The sequence below is a fragment of the Amphibalanus amphitrite genome, unplaced genomic scaffold (genome assembly GCF_019059575.1).
Source record: "Amphibalanus amphitrite isolate SeventyFive unplaced genomic scaffold, NRLGWU_Aamphi_draft 001235F_arrow, whole genome shotgun sequence".
NCBI lineage: Eukaryota > Metazoa > Arthropoda > Thecostraca > Balanomorpha > Balanidae > Amphibalanus > Amphibalanus amphitrite.
In genome coordinates, this window is record NW_024882728.1 from 33,284 (window position 1) to 46,535 (window position 13,252).

At 48.2% G+C, this 13,252-nt stretch overlaps 1 protein-coding gene across 1 annotated transcript; it reads right to left on the reverse strand.

Annotated features, from left to right (window-relative positions):
• Positions 1-9,677: 9,677 nt before the first annotated feature.
• On the reverse strand, positions 9,678-12,971 carry LOC122371359 (blastula protease 10-like). Its single transcript, XM_043347627.1, has 2 exons — positions 12,927-12,971; positions 9,678-10,967 (listed from the first exon to the last, which is right to left on the reverse strand). Exons 1-2 carry the CDS (start codon positions 12,969-12,971, stop codon positions 9,678-9,680), a joined length of 1,335 nt encoding a protein of 444 aa, XP_043203562.1.
• Between the last annotated feature and the right edge of the window lie 281 nt (positions 12,972-13,252).

Consider the following 13,252-nt stretch of genomic DNA (forward strand, 5'->3'; position numbering starts at 1 on the left):
CGAGGCGTCGCTGTGAGCGGCGGTAGCATCAGACCTAGGTGGCGCTAGTGATGCTGGAGCTGGGCCATCTGGTCCAGGTTCATGACGGTGGTTTACAAATGACGTCTGAAGTCGAACTTCAGCTTGACCTTTCTTCATTTGCAGCGCTCCTCTAATTTTCTCACGTACGAGTGGCAAGGGAGGCATGGAGGCAGTTAGGCACTGAAGTTCGACTACGTCAGTATGGAAGGAAACAGGCACCTGACCATCGTTCGCCTCTTGGGCCGGCCTCCCAGCCAGCAAAATTGGTCTAGGCCGTAGCTGGTTTTACTCTTGCTAGCTTTAGCACTTTACTCCGGCCGAAGTACGGGCAAAGCCTGGAGCTCTACTGGAGCTAGCACACGATTCCAGAGCTCTCCCGCGCCACAGCCGGACTTATGCCGCATCAGCCGTGCCGTACCTCCACCGTACTTCAGCCACAAGCCAGACTGCAGCTAAGAGACCACCGGACCTGGCCGTAGCGACGCCGTGGTAGGGAGCCGGACTTGAGACGGACTTGGTGGTCCGAAAGCATAACAACTCCGGAACGCTACGGCAAAGACTGGCTAGCCGGATAGAGCCATATTGACCCAACCCCCAATTGTTCCGGTGGCGTTCCGTTTACACCGGCCCAAGCCTGGCATGTCGGAGTTGCCGCCGCAAAACGGACTTGAGCCAAAATAAATTGCTGGCTGGGCTACTGTTTTCCTTTCAGTTCAGCACCGGCTGGGACGGCCAGTGCTCGAAATGCACCGTCCCTCGTGTTTCAATAGTAGCGTATATGGAGCCTGTCCATGAACTTTACGGGTTTATCTCATGGCTACCTTTTGGTTGCAAACGTATCTGCTGACATCAAGTTAACCCGCGCACCGACGGGGGGGCGGATATCCGCCCCCCCCCCGAGGTTTTTCGTAGATAGAGGGAAAGCCGCGGCGCGTAGCGCCGCGAAATTTGGTACGACTATTCTCTAATCAATTTTACACATGGTGTGCAAGTTTGAACCTCCTAACTTTTAAGGAGGATCACGATGATGCCCTTAGTTTGTTCCTATCTTGACTAGTTCGAAAGTTATTCGAGAAAAACTCTCTCCATATCTAGCGCCGCCATTTTGACTTTTTGACCCCTGTGACGTCATCTTTGACCTGACCTGAAAATGACCTTCGTAAAAATTGTAGACCTTGTCCGTGCGTATCCCATGCCGTTTACCGCTTGTCGCTATCTTGCTTCGTTCTCGAGATCTCAGGGGGGAGGGCGGTCATCGGCCCCCCCCCCCCGTCGGTTCTAAGTTGGCGCAGACCCCCGTCGGTGCGCGGGTTAATGAAATATATTCAAAACAGCTTTAATGAATTAGGTATCGTAATGGACAAAATCGAGCAGCATATGGATTTTTAGCACTAATTTGAGGGACAATACAATTTACAATAATGATAAGCAGCTCTATGCCTTACAGTCATTCAGGTCCTTTTTCATAAAGCCTGGAATTGTAGAATTGTAGTTGTAGTTTGTAGGTTTGTACTTTCGATTGTACAAATCTGTTCCATAAAGGAAAAAGTACAATCCGAAAGTACAAACTACAATTCCACAAACCTACAACTCACATTCAGCAATTATCAGCCAAAAAACTAGCAATCTGTTTCATAAAAAGAACGGTTCCTCTGATTTTGGGATTTCCTTGGCGGAAAATACAATCGAAATCTACAACGCCCTAACCGTGTGTAGAATTTCGGAGATGAAGCATAGGAATCAGCTTAACGTTGCTAATAATTTAATTCAATAATAACCAATGCTCAGATACACGATATGTATTATTACTGAGCGAGAGAGCGCAGCGAGCGAAGCGAGGTCTTTTCAATATAACGAAAAAATCTCAGTATTGAGCCGCCCGGTCCGGCCCGGCCAGTAACACTTTTGCCGGGCTAATATCTCAGCAACCGCTGGACCGATTGGCCTTCGGTCTTTTTTGTTGGGTAGTCCTATTCCTTCTACCCCGTAATTGACTACTCCTAATGCATTTCAGAAACCCTCGTGGCACGTACCACCATAGGCGATGGAACGGGGGGGGGGGGGTACCGGGGCACCGTACCCCCCTTTGATCTTGCTATTTTATCATTAGCCCTATGGACGTTGCATGGAAAGAATGGGACCAAAAGTCGGCAGTGCCCCCCCCCCCCCCATAATTGAAGGTGTTCCGCCGCTACTGCGTGCCACGTGAAAAGTCAAGGGTGTTCATTTTCAAGCTGTTTTGCAAAAGTAGTGATTTTGAGAGGCTCATATCTCAGCAGCCGCTAGGACGATTGTCTTGCGGTAATTGTTGTAGGGTAGATGCATCCCTTCTACCAAAGGTCGCATACTCTTGACCTATGTGAGTGGCCCCCACTGCATGTGCAAAAAGCAAAAAGAAGAGGTGTTAACTTTGCTCCCGCTCGTTTTTCGCCCAAAAGGCACTTAACTGGTTATTTTCATCATTTTCCTGTTGATATATAGATTCATGTGCGCCGCATTTCCGAAAAAATGCCGGCATTGAACGGCGGCTCGACCCGACCCCCCTCGATCCGGCTGACCCACGCCAATGGCGTTTTTGAACGGAAGGAACTAAAGCGCTGAAATTCGTACCATCGTTCGGGCCTATTCATTGTTTATAATTCGACAAAAAGACGGCATTTTATCAACAATTTATTTTCCTTATTCATACGAACCTTTTATCAGTAGGTAGTCATAATAAGTTCACGAATAATATCTAAAAGTGAAGGATAAATATATACCTAGCTATTATTGATATCAATATCTGAATACATTATGCTAGGTACTATACCTACCATCGATCGACTCATGTAACATTTTTTTTTTAACATAGCTCATAATCTTACATTAACATAACAGTTTTTTGCGGATAAAGTTTTCTGGGAAAAAAGAGCAGCCTACGCTCATGTCCTATTTGTTTCCGGCTCAGTTTCTTCAACCAACACTTATAGTCACCGTGCCAACACTAATGGAATGACCATGCACCTTCTCTTCAAGACTTGTAGCCTATTTCCTTTCACGCAGTAGGAAAGCTTGTATTTTTATCAGTTTTCATCCCGTCTCCTGGGTGGCTCCAGCCTCCATCTATTTGCTTCTCGCTTCGTCACAATGCTCTTGCATTTTGATTTTGGCATTTGATTCGCTGGCTTTCTTGTTGCTTCATGTTTCGCTAGGCTGCATTACTTATCAAAACGGGTAATTCAAGGCTCAAAGCAATTTGAGGTCACATAGCTCGTCGCTACTCGCTAGGTAATATGACGGTCAACAATATCCATAATAACCACTCTATAACTCGGATAGGCTTAACCTAAACCTTTTTCAGCCATTTTTGCATTATTGTCTGAACAATTCATGAAGAATTCTTTCAAGAAACTAGTGACTTGTTGGACTTACCCAGATACCAAATCTCGAAACAAGCACATCTTGAAATGATTGCAATGTTGAAAATGTTAATACTTTCAGCATAAAAGTTTTAGCTATGCATGTGCAAAGCGATGGCTGATCCCTAAAAGCAATTCAAGTTATTTATCAAAAATTATTTCTTTTAAAAATTGCAAAAAACTGTCTGCACACCATACGCAATTTGCAACACAACATCGAAAACTGTTGCAGAAGTTTTTGTTTACTCCGTTGCCATGGAGACGAAGCCCCGCAAAACTACGCTCCCGGATCGAAAGTACAATTCTATTGACGCCGCATGTCCAGGCTTTATGAAAAGTAGTAGTTTGTAAAATTGTACTTTGAAAACTACAAATGTACAAACTACAATCGGATTGTAGAATCTTTATGTAGAATCTGAACGGAAAAGAAATGGGCAAAACACGAAACACTTTACAACGTTCGGGATAGGTCATCCCAGCTTTGAACTTCTTCAACATTGAAAGTGATAATGAAGTGATAATGCCTAGACCGAAACATCCCGAGCCTTACTTCTCGCCAGTTTCGAGGATTTCCTTTCACCTATCGTAGCTTTTGTAATAAAGTATGCGTCTTTTTATTTACCCAGCTGTAGGCACATAACTAATTAAAACACTTAAAGGTAGTGTGCCACCTTTGAAAGATTTCCCATTTTATTTTTCCTAGGATAAGAAGCTTCTGTTTTTACCTAATATCGCAAAAAAAATCAAAAATGGGCCTGGAATAGTGCCTTTTTCGCCTAAAAGTTTATCGGTTTTTCGATATGTATAACAACTGTAGTGGGCTGACCTGCAAACAGGCGTCGGCAGCAATCGCGAATGCGGCGCACATGTGACAATAAGCAAAGGTCATTATAGAGTTACGACGTACGGGAATGAGTTATCAGCTGTCTAATCGTAGACAACACAATGTCGAGCCTTAAACTGTAAGCCTGTATTGGTATTGTTTCTTTTATTTGGCTGTCGAACATTATTTATGGTTTGAAATATGATTTTATGTAAAATAATTGATATGAAAAAGCCGTCTCTTAAGTTATGACCCCATTTCACCACACGCAAGTGGCAGAAATGACAATGATCAGCTGACGCATTTTTCTTGGCCGAAGTCAGAGCGCGCGGCCCGACGCACCACCACCGCACCACAAAGTATGAGCAGAAGCCGCGCTCAAAGCCAGGGCTCCGGTAACGTGAGGTAGCCGAGTCGGGGCAGCGTGCGCTGACCCAAGCCGGGGCCGCAGCTTTGGGCGCGGTCTACCGCATCCCCGCGGGCAGCCCCGGGCTATCACATGACACCGGGAGGACGCGCGGCCCCGGCTTGGGTCAGCGCACGCTGCCCCGACTCGGCTACCTCACGTTACCGGGGCCCTGGCTTTGGGCGCGGTCTACCGCACCACCTAACAGGCGTGTTCGAAACCGCAGGAGATGATGATGAACGGGTTTATCGAAACTTGATTGGATGAGCATATCGGTAATAGCGATTTCAGTGTGTGCATTTATTGTTCATAGTGGTGTGAAATGTGGTTGGGGTACGACCGACAACCCGTCGGGGCGAATTTCGCACTGGGGTACTCAAAATTTGAAGAATTTAAGACGTTTCCATGAGTTTTGAAGGTATGGATAAGTTCTAAAAATCCGGTTCTCCTTATCTGGGCCATTAACTCCATACGGTCCAGGAAAGCTGGCACACTACCTTTAAACGTAGTTAAATATACATTCAGAAACAATGTGTTTTACATCTATTTGGAAAAAGTTCTGCCTGTGACTTAAATCACCCTGTGGAGTTTGGTGGTTATAAGAAATGAAAATAAATCAACTGTAGATCATGCATTGCACCACTTGCCAAATTGCACATCAATCAGCCTCTGAATTGTTTACACCTGAATCATAACCATATCTTTCCGTGTTTCGTGTCGAATTATGTCCAATGACGAGCCATATTATGCTGGCTCACAACTGCTGCAGGCGATTCCTTTGGACCGTTTGGGCGCGATTACAGTTTGCAGCGCTGCCGAGCCTGGTAGTCAGTGGTACGCCCCACCACAGCGCCATGGCCCCGACTATCACGGACATTATGTCCATGGACAGGGCGCCGCGCCATATCGGCCGAGTTCCCAGACAGGCGCTGGGTGTAACGGTGTCCCATTGTAAAACGCCCTATTGAGCGACCTGACCGACCTTAGTCTTTTAAATGTGTTTACCGTCGGATGGAGCCTTTGTGGTGTCATAGTGGGACGGGAGTCGATCTATTATTTTGAAGTTTATTTATGGATGCTTTAATTTATTGGCACGAATGCTGTATTTTTTTTTATCAAGATTGGGCCGAGCAATTGAGCAAAAATTGCTATCATCATGAGGACCCAGGAGGAAAATGAGTGAAATAAACATATCAGTAACTGATTCGTAACCCATCCATGATGTCTGTAATTTAGCCCTCGCCCATGTGGGGGGGGGGGGGTGGTGCAAGTTGCAACCCCCCCCCCCCCCTGAGGTTTTTTCTTAGCTACGCGCCGAACCGTTTCAGATAGCCTGCTCAAATTTGGGGCCCTATGGGGCATCCTTTGCGAACTTTAAGTATTTTTTTGTCAAGGTCATGTCAGGTCACGGAGTTATGACGTCATAAAGGGAACAACCTCCGGCCAGATTTACGCTAAATTGGAGATTGCTTCACATTGGTATAAATGCCGACTGACCTGACACACTGATGGATTGTTTTAGAATCACAACTGGCTGATTTGACATTGGCACAATGTCCGTTGACATTTTGAAGGTTACTAAAGGTCAAGGTAAGGTCAGTGACCTCGGTTGACCTGTAATGACTTCTTGCATTTGTATGCCTTTTCGGAGTATTTTGATGCCCTGAATTCGAATTTGCTATCCATTTCAGGCATCGTCGGTTGTTTCTTGTAGTTCATTTTGGGTCAGGGTCAGGTCAGTGACGTCACACGCCTGACGTGACCCAATGCACAAATGACCTTGCAGACTTCCGATGCTCCCAACGCATCATTTTTAGAGTTATGACATCGAAATACACACCAAACGATAGAGAATTGATCAAGGATCACGATAGTAAAGGTTTCAAGTCGATATCTCTTACCGTTTTGCCGCAATCGGCGCGGAAATCTGAAAAAGTTAGATTTTTCCGAAAATTTGACCTTTGGCCGGTCATAAGTAGGTCAAATGTTGATCTAGGACCAAAAATATACCACCAATCGCGAGATCTCGTTGAGAGCAATCCGTTGGTCTTTTCCGCTAAGCTCTACGACGCTCCGTTTCCAAACGCCAGGGGGGGTCGCACCAACCCCCCCCCCCTGCATGGGCGTAGGTGGCAAAACACCGTTTACGGGCGAGGGTTAGTACATATAAGCAACAGTGGCAATGCTGTAAGTATGTACCATCGGTGCCTAAAACTTCTCTCAACAGCGATGAATTATCAAAGAGCTTAGTTTTTCTAAAAAGTTGAAAAAAGGAGGAAAAAAATGACACTTTTGACGCTTTTGAAAGCAACTTTTTACATAACTACATGTGTGTTTTCTTTAACACTATTGTTTATAAAAAACGTGTAACGTTTAAATGCAAACTACTGGTAATTGCATTGGTAAGTTTTCAAAGTTTGCTTCCTTTTGATGGTCATTAGTTGTAATTGCTTGAACAATCAGCAGCTCTGATGAATCAACTCCGGCCATCATCGGTCCTACAGTGCAGCGCCCATTTTTACCGGACACATCACTAATCGCTCCTATTTCCGACTGCGCTACTGAAAGCATCACCCCACAGCACGCTAGCGCACTTCGGCACGATGCGCGTCATAAGTGCGTCGAAATCGACGCATTCAGTCGACACCTACCTACACCACCGGAACTCTCTACCTCCCTCCTCCCCCTCCCCTTCGTCCCAAGCACCTCTGTTAGTGGCCTGAGGGGTTGTTCGTGACCCGACTCGGTTAGTTGACGCCAGTGGGCCGGTACTTTTGCCGCTCGCGGCGATTTTGGCGTCGCGACGCAGCAGGGGCCGTCCGCGCCGGCTGGCGCCCCTCCCCGGACGACACGTGGCCGGGGTGGGGGGAGGGGAGGGGGTTGTCGGCGCCGACGCTGTGCTGTCCGCAGGCTTCACCGTCCGGAGAGCGTCGAGTGGCACCTGGAATCGGACGGCGGAGGTGCGCGGAACTGCGGAGCTGCAGCAACAGGCGTCCGTCGTCAGCTGACACACGGCACCGGCCACCAGACGGGGTCACCAGACGAGGTCAGGCGGGGTCAGACGAGGTCAATTCAGTCGTCAGAGCGACACAGAGAGCTCTGAAGAGCAGAGAAGACGTCGGATCAGCCGCTCTGGCGATGAAGTGGTGAGCGACCGGACTTTGTAAAGCGCCGAAGATCTGCTGCTGAAGAGGGCTTCAGACCGGCAAAGAGATGGGAGATCAGGTTGTTATCAAAGTAAGTGATATGCTTTTTTTGTTTGCTGTCATCTCCATCTATAGGATTCGTGACATTTCAGTGTCAAGGTGTTACAATCAACACATACATATTTACGAGTCACTTTACACATTTCCCTGCTGGGGGGGGGGGGGGGGGATGGTTGAACACCCGCCCTTGTAAGCCGGCTGCCATGGGCCACGGTAGCGATACGGGAAAGGCGGCATTCAAAAGAGCGTCAAAAATAAGGAAATTACTTCGGTCACTTTTTTGGTCAGGTCAAAGGTCAGGCCATCAGAGGTCATTGAAGGCAAAAATTCGCTGATTTCCAGATCAGATTTTGACAATTTTCAACAAATCGACGCACTGTTCGGGAACTAGGTAAAAGAGCTGCAATTCCGTGGAAACTCGCATTTGATAACCATATTAGCGCTCTTTCTGAATAATTCTCTCAAATTTGACCTACTCCCAACGGTTTTGCCTGCAGGCAGTGCAGGGGGCGAAAACTGCCAAAATAGACGATTTTTCGGAATCAGTTTTTCTGCCACAACTTTTGACTGAAACCTCGCACGAAATTTATTTTAACAGAATCGTGTTTCTCTCGTCAAGACGCATCGATTGAACTCATCTGACCTTGAAAGGTCAACTTAAAAATTTGACCTCAGGTGAAGGTCATTTACCTGACCGGTAAGGGTCATGTAGCATTTCAGTCGATCCGTATCGTCGAGCCGAACACATCTTAGGGCTTTCATCGCTCTGGCGTGCCTCTATCAGAAGTTATTGGCAAAAACTGTCAGATACCACTCGTGACTTGAGATGACCTCAGGGGTATAAAAAGGGGATACGCTCACGGGTGCGATTTTCATGTTCAGTGTGTCGGCGTTATTATTAATTCAGTATTTGAGAGTGTTTATAATGACTTTCGTCTGAAAGAGACGCCTTTCAATTTTCTCCTTACAATGGAGAGTTCGCAAAACTGACCTGACCCTAGGTCACCAATATTGAAATTCCGTTTATCCATTTTGTACATACCTACTTATTAATCGCTTACATACTTATTAGTCAATCTTATTAATCACTTACATACTTATTAGTCAATCTTATTAATCGCTTAAAGTTTCAAAGCAATCGGTCACTCGGTGTAGCTATGGCAGACATTGGAACTGTTGTGTAGTGAGGTCAGTTGTCCTGACCTCAGGTGACCTGGGTCTGAAAGTTTTACAACATATATAGAAAAGATGTATGATAAGGTGTGCCAAAAACGGCGGTGCTTATTCGTAAAAAACCGCAGGGGGTTGTTCAGGGGCGCGGGGACTACTTTCCGACTGGAGGGGCACACCATAATAGAGATTAACCTAGGGTACCCCCAAATCTAGTTTTCTCACCGGTTTTAGGCCACTTATTTTTCACCCCTCGGCTTTTTCAACAAAAAAAGAAAACATTTGCAAAAAAAGTGTGGTATTCCGTCTCAAAGCTGTGGGGGCATCGCCCCCACGGCCCCAAAGTTGGGGGGGGGGGGGCAAGCTGCCCCCACTGCCCCCCGGCTCCCACGCCTATGGGGTTGTTTGAACCCTCCCCCCCCCCCCAGTGGGTTAAAATTTTATTCCATTCCAAATATAAAACATTAGCGGCGTAAATATGACCATTTATTTAACATCGTATAAGTAATTGCGTAAACACAACCACATTACAACGGCATAAAACAAATGATAAAGCACAACTCAAGCGTAGGTAGCCACATTGCCGATAGCCACATGATAGTCACATTGCCGAGGTCATTTATGTCGTCGTCCGGGCTGTCCGTTTCACTTGTCTACACAAACTGGACGGTAGCCACAAAGCCGGAGCCCATGAAGTACTTCTTGTAGGATTTGAAGCGCAGCACCAGGTCTCCGTCGGGGCTGGTGGACGTCAGCTGCTTGCCCGTCAGCTGTTTGCTGCAGTACATCTCTCCGCCGTCTAGCACTCCGCCCAGCCGTACCGAGAGGTACTCGTACTTGCAGGAGCCGTTCACCTGCTGCATGATGGAGAAGGTAGTGAAGGTGACGCGCGCCCGGCGGCCGGTCGGCGGCCGCACCCACCACGAGCAGTCGGCACCGGTCGGGTACAGCGCCGGCCAGCCGGGGCTGCTCACGGTGCCCTCGGAGCTGATCTCGCCACCGCAGCTCGGAGCCGGGTAGTAGCTGCCACGCACCGTCTCGCACGCCGAGCCGCTCGTGCCCGGCGGACAGTGGCACACGCAGTCGGCCGACACGTAGCCGCCGTTCCGGCACGGCGGTGGGCTGCTGCACAGCTCCTCGCAGCGGTACAGCCGGTTCATGAGCGCCACGTCACGGAAGGAGGGCTTGTTGCGCTGTCCGATCAGACCCTGCAGCGTCGGGTTCCGGGTCAGGATGGTGGGCCCGCCGTTGGAGGAAAAGTACGTCGAGCCGTAGTGCATGACGGAGCCGAGGTCGTACGGCACGCCGTGGTTCTGGGTGTTGTCCACCTTCTTGAAGTTGTGCTTGTACGCCTCTTTGACGTTGTCCCACATGATGGTGACGTGCTCGTCGCGGTCAGAGCGCGACTGTTCGTGGTAGAAGCCGAGCGAGTGGCCGATCTCGTGGGTGACGGTGCCGAAGCCGGTGCAGCCAGAGCCGAGACTCAGCTTCTGTGTTCGTGAGGAGGCGTGCTTGGCCGTGCAGCCGAGCATGGACCAGCAGCCGGACTCGGCCACGAAGAGCACCCGGGGCTCGGAGCTGCCGCTGGACACCTCCTGGAACTGGACGCAGCTGTGGTCTCGCCAGAACTTGATGCCGGCCTCGATGGCGGCGCGACTGGCGTCGTTGGTGATCTCGTAGTTGTAGCGCCGGTCCGTCCAGAGCTCCCCAGAGGTCACGCCCTTGCGGTCCTCCTCCGCTGACCTCAGGAGGTCGCCCTCCTCCAGACGGCCGTACGGCGTCAGGACAGGGTTGGTCTCGTGAAAATCGAGCGGCTCGGGCTCGTCAAAAAGTTCGAAGTATTCCTGCAAGTTTGCGCGTTTGATTTCTTCTTCACGTAAAGCTGACCTTTCCAGCTGCAACTTCGTGACGTTAAAGATGATATCGTCCCTGTAGCGATTCGGCTGAAAAATGAACAAATGGGGTAATAACATGTACTACTACTTCGTACGAAAATTTGCTTGTATGTTAAAATGTTTACCTCATGAAAGCTCTTGCTCAGCGCATTTATGCAAAAAAAGGAAACATCAGACTGCAGAAGGAGCAGATGATGAAAATAACCTCATTTGATTTCTATCGGATTAGCCGTTGTGTGTATCCCGCACGCTGAGCACGACTAGCCCGCGCCCCACTGGGGTCTGCGTATAACACGCCCTACTTCGGGGGGGGGGGGGCTCTTCAAAGCCCCCTCCTAACTCCGAAACTAGTGGGCCGATCGTCAAAATTCAAACGGCGTCTGATAGCCCCGGAAAAACTGTCGAACGAAACCTAATTTCATTGACCTCGAAGTCACCGATGACGTCACAGGTCAGGTCAAAGTGAAAATTATTAGCATTTTGGCTTGTTCACGTTTTGGGCTCTGGCCGCCGTCTTACAAGTCAGATCAGGATCATTTTTGGTTTACACACTCGTGAATAGATGCTCTAGATACTCTGAGGGTACCAAACTTGTACTTTGATTTTCAGGTCAGGTTCAGGTCATCACAGGTCACGAAAATATTATATCATGCGTCGGTCACGTGACACATGTTTTATGGTCCATTGAGGCCATAGATTTCGAATTTGCTGCCGTCTGTATCATTCGAGGTAATTTTGAGTCGAATTTAGCTTAGGTCAGGTCACACTATAACTTTGTACTTCACTTGGTATACTCGTAACTTTGCCATTTTTGAAGAAATTTAGCTACAAGTTGCTTATGATAGAATTTTCAAAATTTTTAAAATTTTGAAAATCCGAGATAGCAGTTTGATAGCGCAGTCAGTTCTGAGTCCTTTCATGCAAAGAAATTGGATCTAGCTAAAAAACTGAGCTCTTGGGAGCGATTGCCGTGGTTCAATGTTTTGGGTCGAAATTGGCCGAACATGACGTCACTCTGACGTCATTTCCGGCCGACCTATGGTAGCTACGAAGTTCATATTTTGACACAAGGTGTCAAATTGATGCAGCCGAAGGTACTGAAAGTTTGGCGTCGATACTAGGAATAATAGCCGGTCCCCTAGCTCAGTTGGTAGAGCGTTGGACTCCGCGTGGTGAGTGCACGCGTTCCCGGTTATAACAGTCCGGGTTCGAAGCGCGACGGGCGCTTGACATTTATGGGCCTCCTGACAGGTATGGTTGCGGTTGCTGGCAGGCCGTAGCCAGGCGAAGTCAGTGAGGGGACCGGCCGTGCGCGGCTATGTGCGCACGCTAAACTTTGGACTCTAAATTCTGCCATAGAACTGGAATTGCGCGATCGGAGGGTAGAGGGCAGGGTCACCGCAACAAGCTTCGCTTAGCGGTGGCTCTGTCCTTGTGAATCCTTCCTATCAAAAGGTTCGGACTAAATTTATAAAAAAAAAGATACGTCAACCGGTTTGGAAGTTATTGCACAAAAACGGGAGGGGGGCTATGAATATCCCCCCCCCCCAGTGGGGCGCGGGCTAGAAATTACACCGCATACTCCTAAATATTGAAGAGTTGTTGAGATGCTGCTGGAGATCCAATGACAACAGTCCCTAGGAATTGACAAACCATAAATTATTGATCAATTTTACTCAACACCCAGAACGGTAACATACAAAAACCTATTAGCGTCACTCACCATCACTCCTGAACGAACTGCCTGCGAGCACATTGGAGCTGAACCCGGCACGCTTTAAGCGAGCAGTCAAGTCGGTGGTGTGCAATAGGGGTGGGGAGGGTGGACAGGGTTAGCATTTTCTGACGTATGAGTGTTGTTTGACTGTGTGCCTGTTTTTACCCCTCAACCATATTTCCCGTTGATCGTTTTATCTTTTGACTTGTGACACAGAATAGCCACAATGAGTGATGTGGAGTTGTCAGCAATTGTCAATACAATACAATACAATATTACCGGTAACTTACCATTGCCGAAACACCGCAGAGCAGGAAGATGCCAAACAGCCACATTGCTGCTCCGCTCGCAGATTGTGAAGTGATATAGTTGTTGGTGGAAGTGATGCCTCTGCCAACGTCCCTCCCTCCTTATATACCTACCAACAAGGCTTGGAGCCCCCGCAAATCGGAAGCATATAATCTCCACATATGCCGAACTGAGGATTATCCCTTCCCACTTGCTGTGTATTAACAACACTTGCACAGTATTTGTCACGGGTTTGTCAAATCAAAGAAGAGATTAGTGCCAGGACGGCACATCTGAGGTGAGGGGGGGTGGGGTGGGGGATCAACTG

Excerpts from the sequence above, each read along its gene's own strand:
- LOC122371359 (XM_043347627.1), bottom strand. The coding sequence starts at position 12,971 with ATGTGGCTGTTTGGCATCTTCCTGCTCTGCGGTGTTTCGGCAATG. Across the intron at positions 10,968-12,926 it reads TCTGCGGTGTTTCGGCAATG|CCGAATCGCTACAGGGACGA; the intron begins GTAAGTTACCGG and ends TTCATTTTTCAG.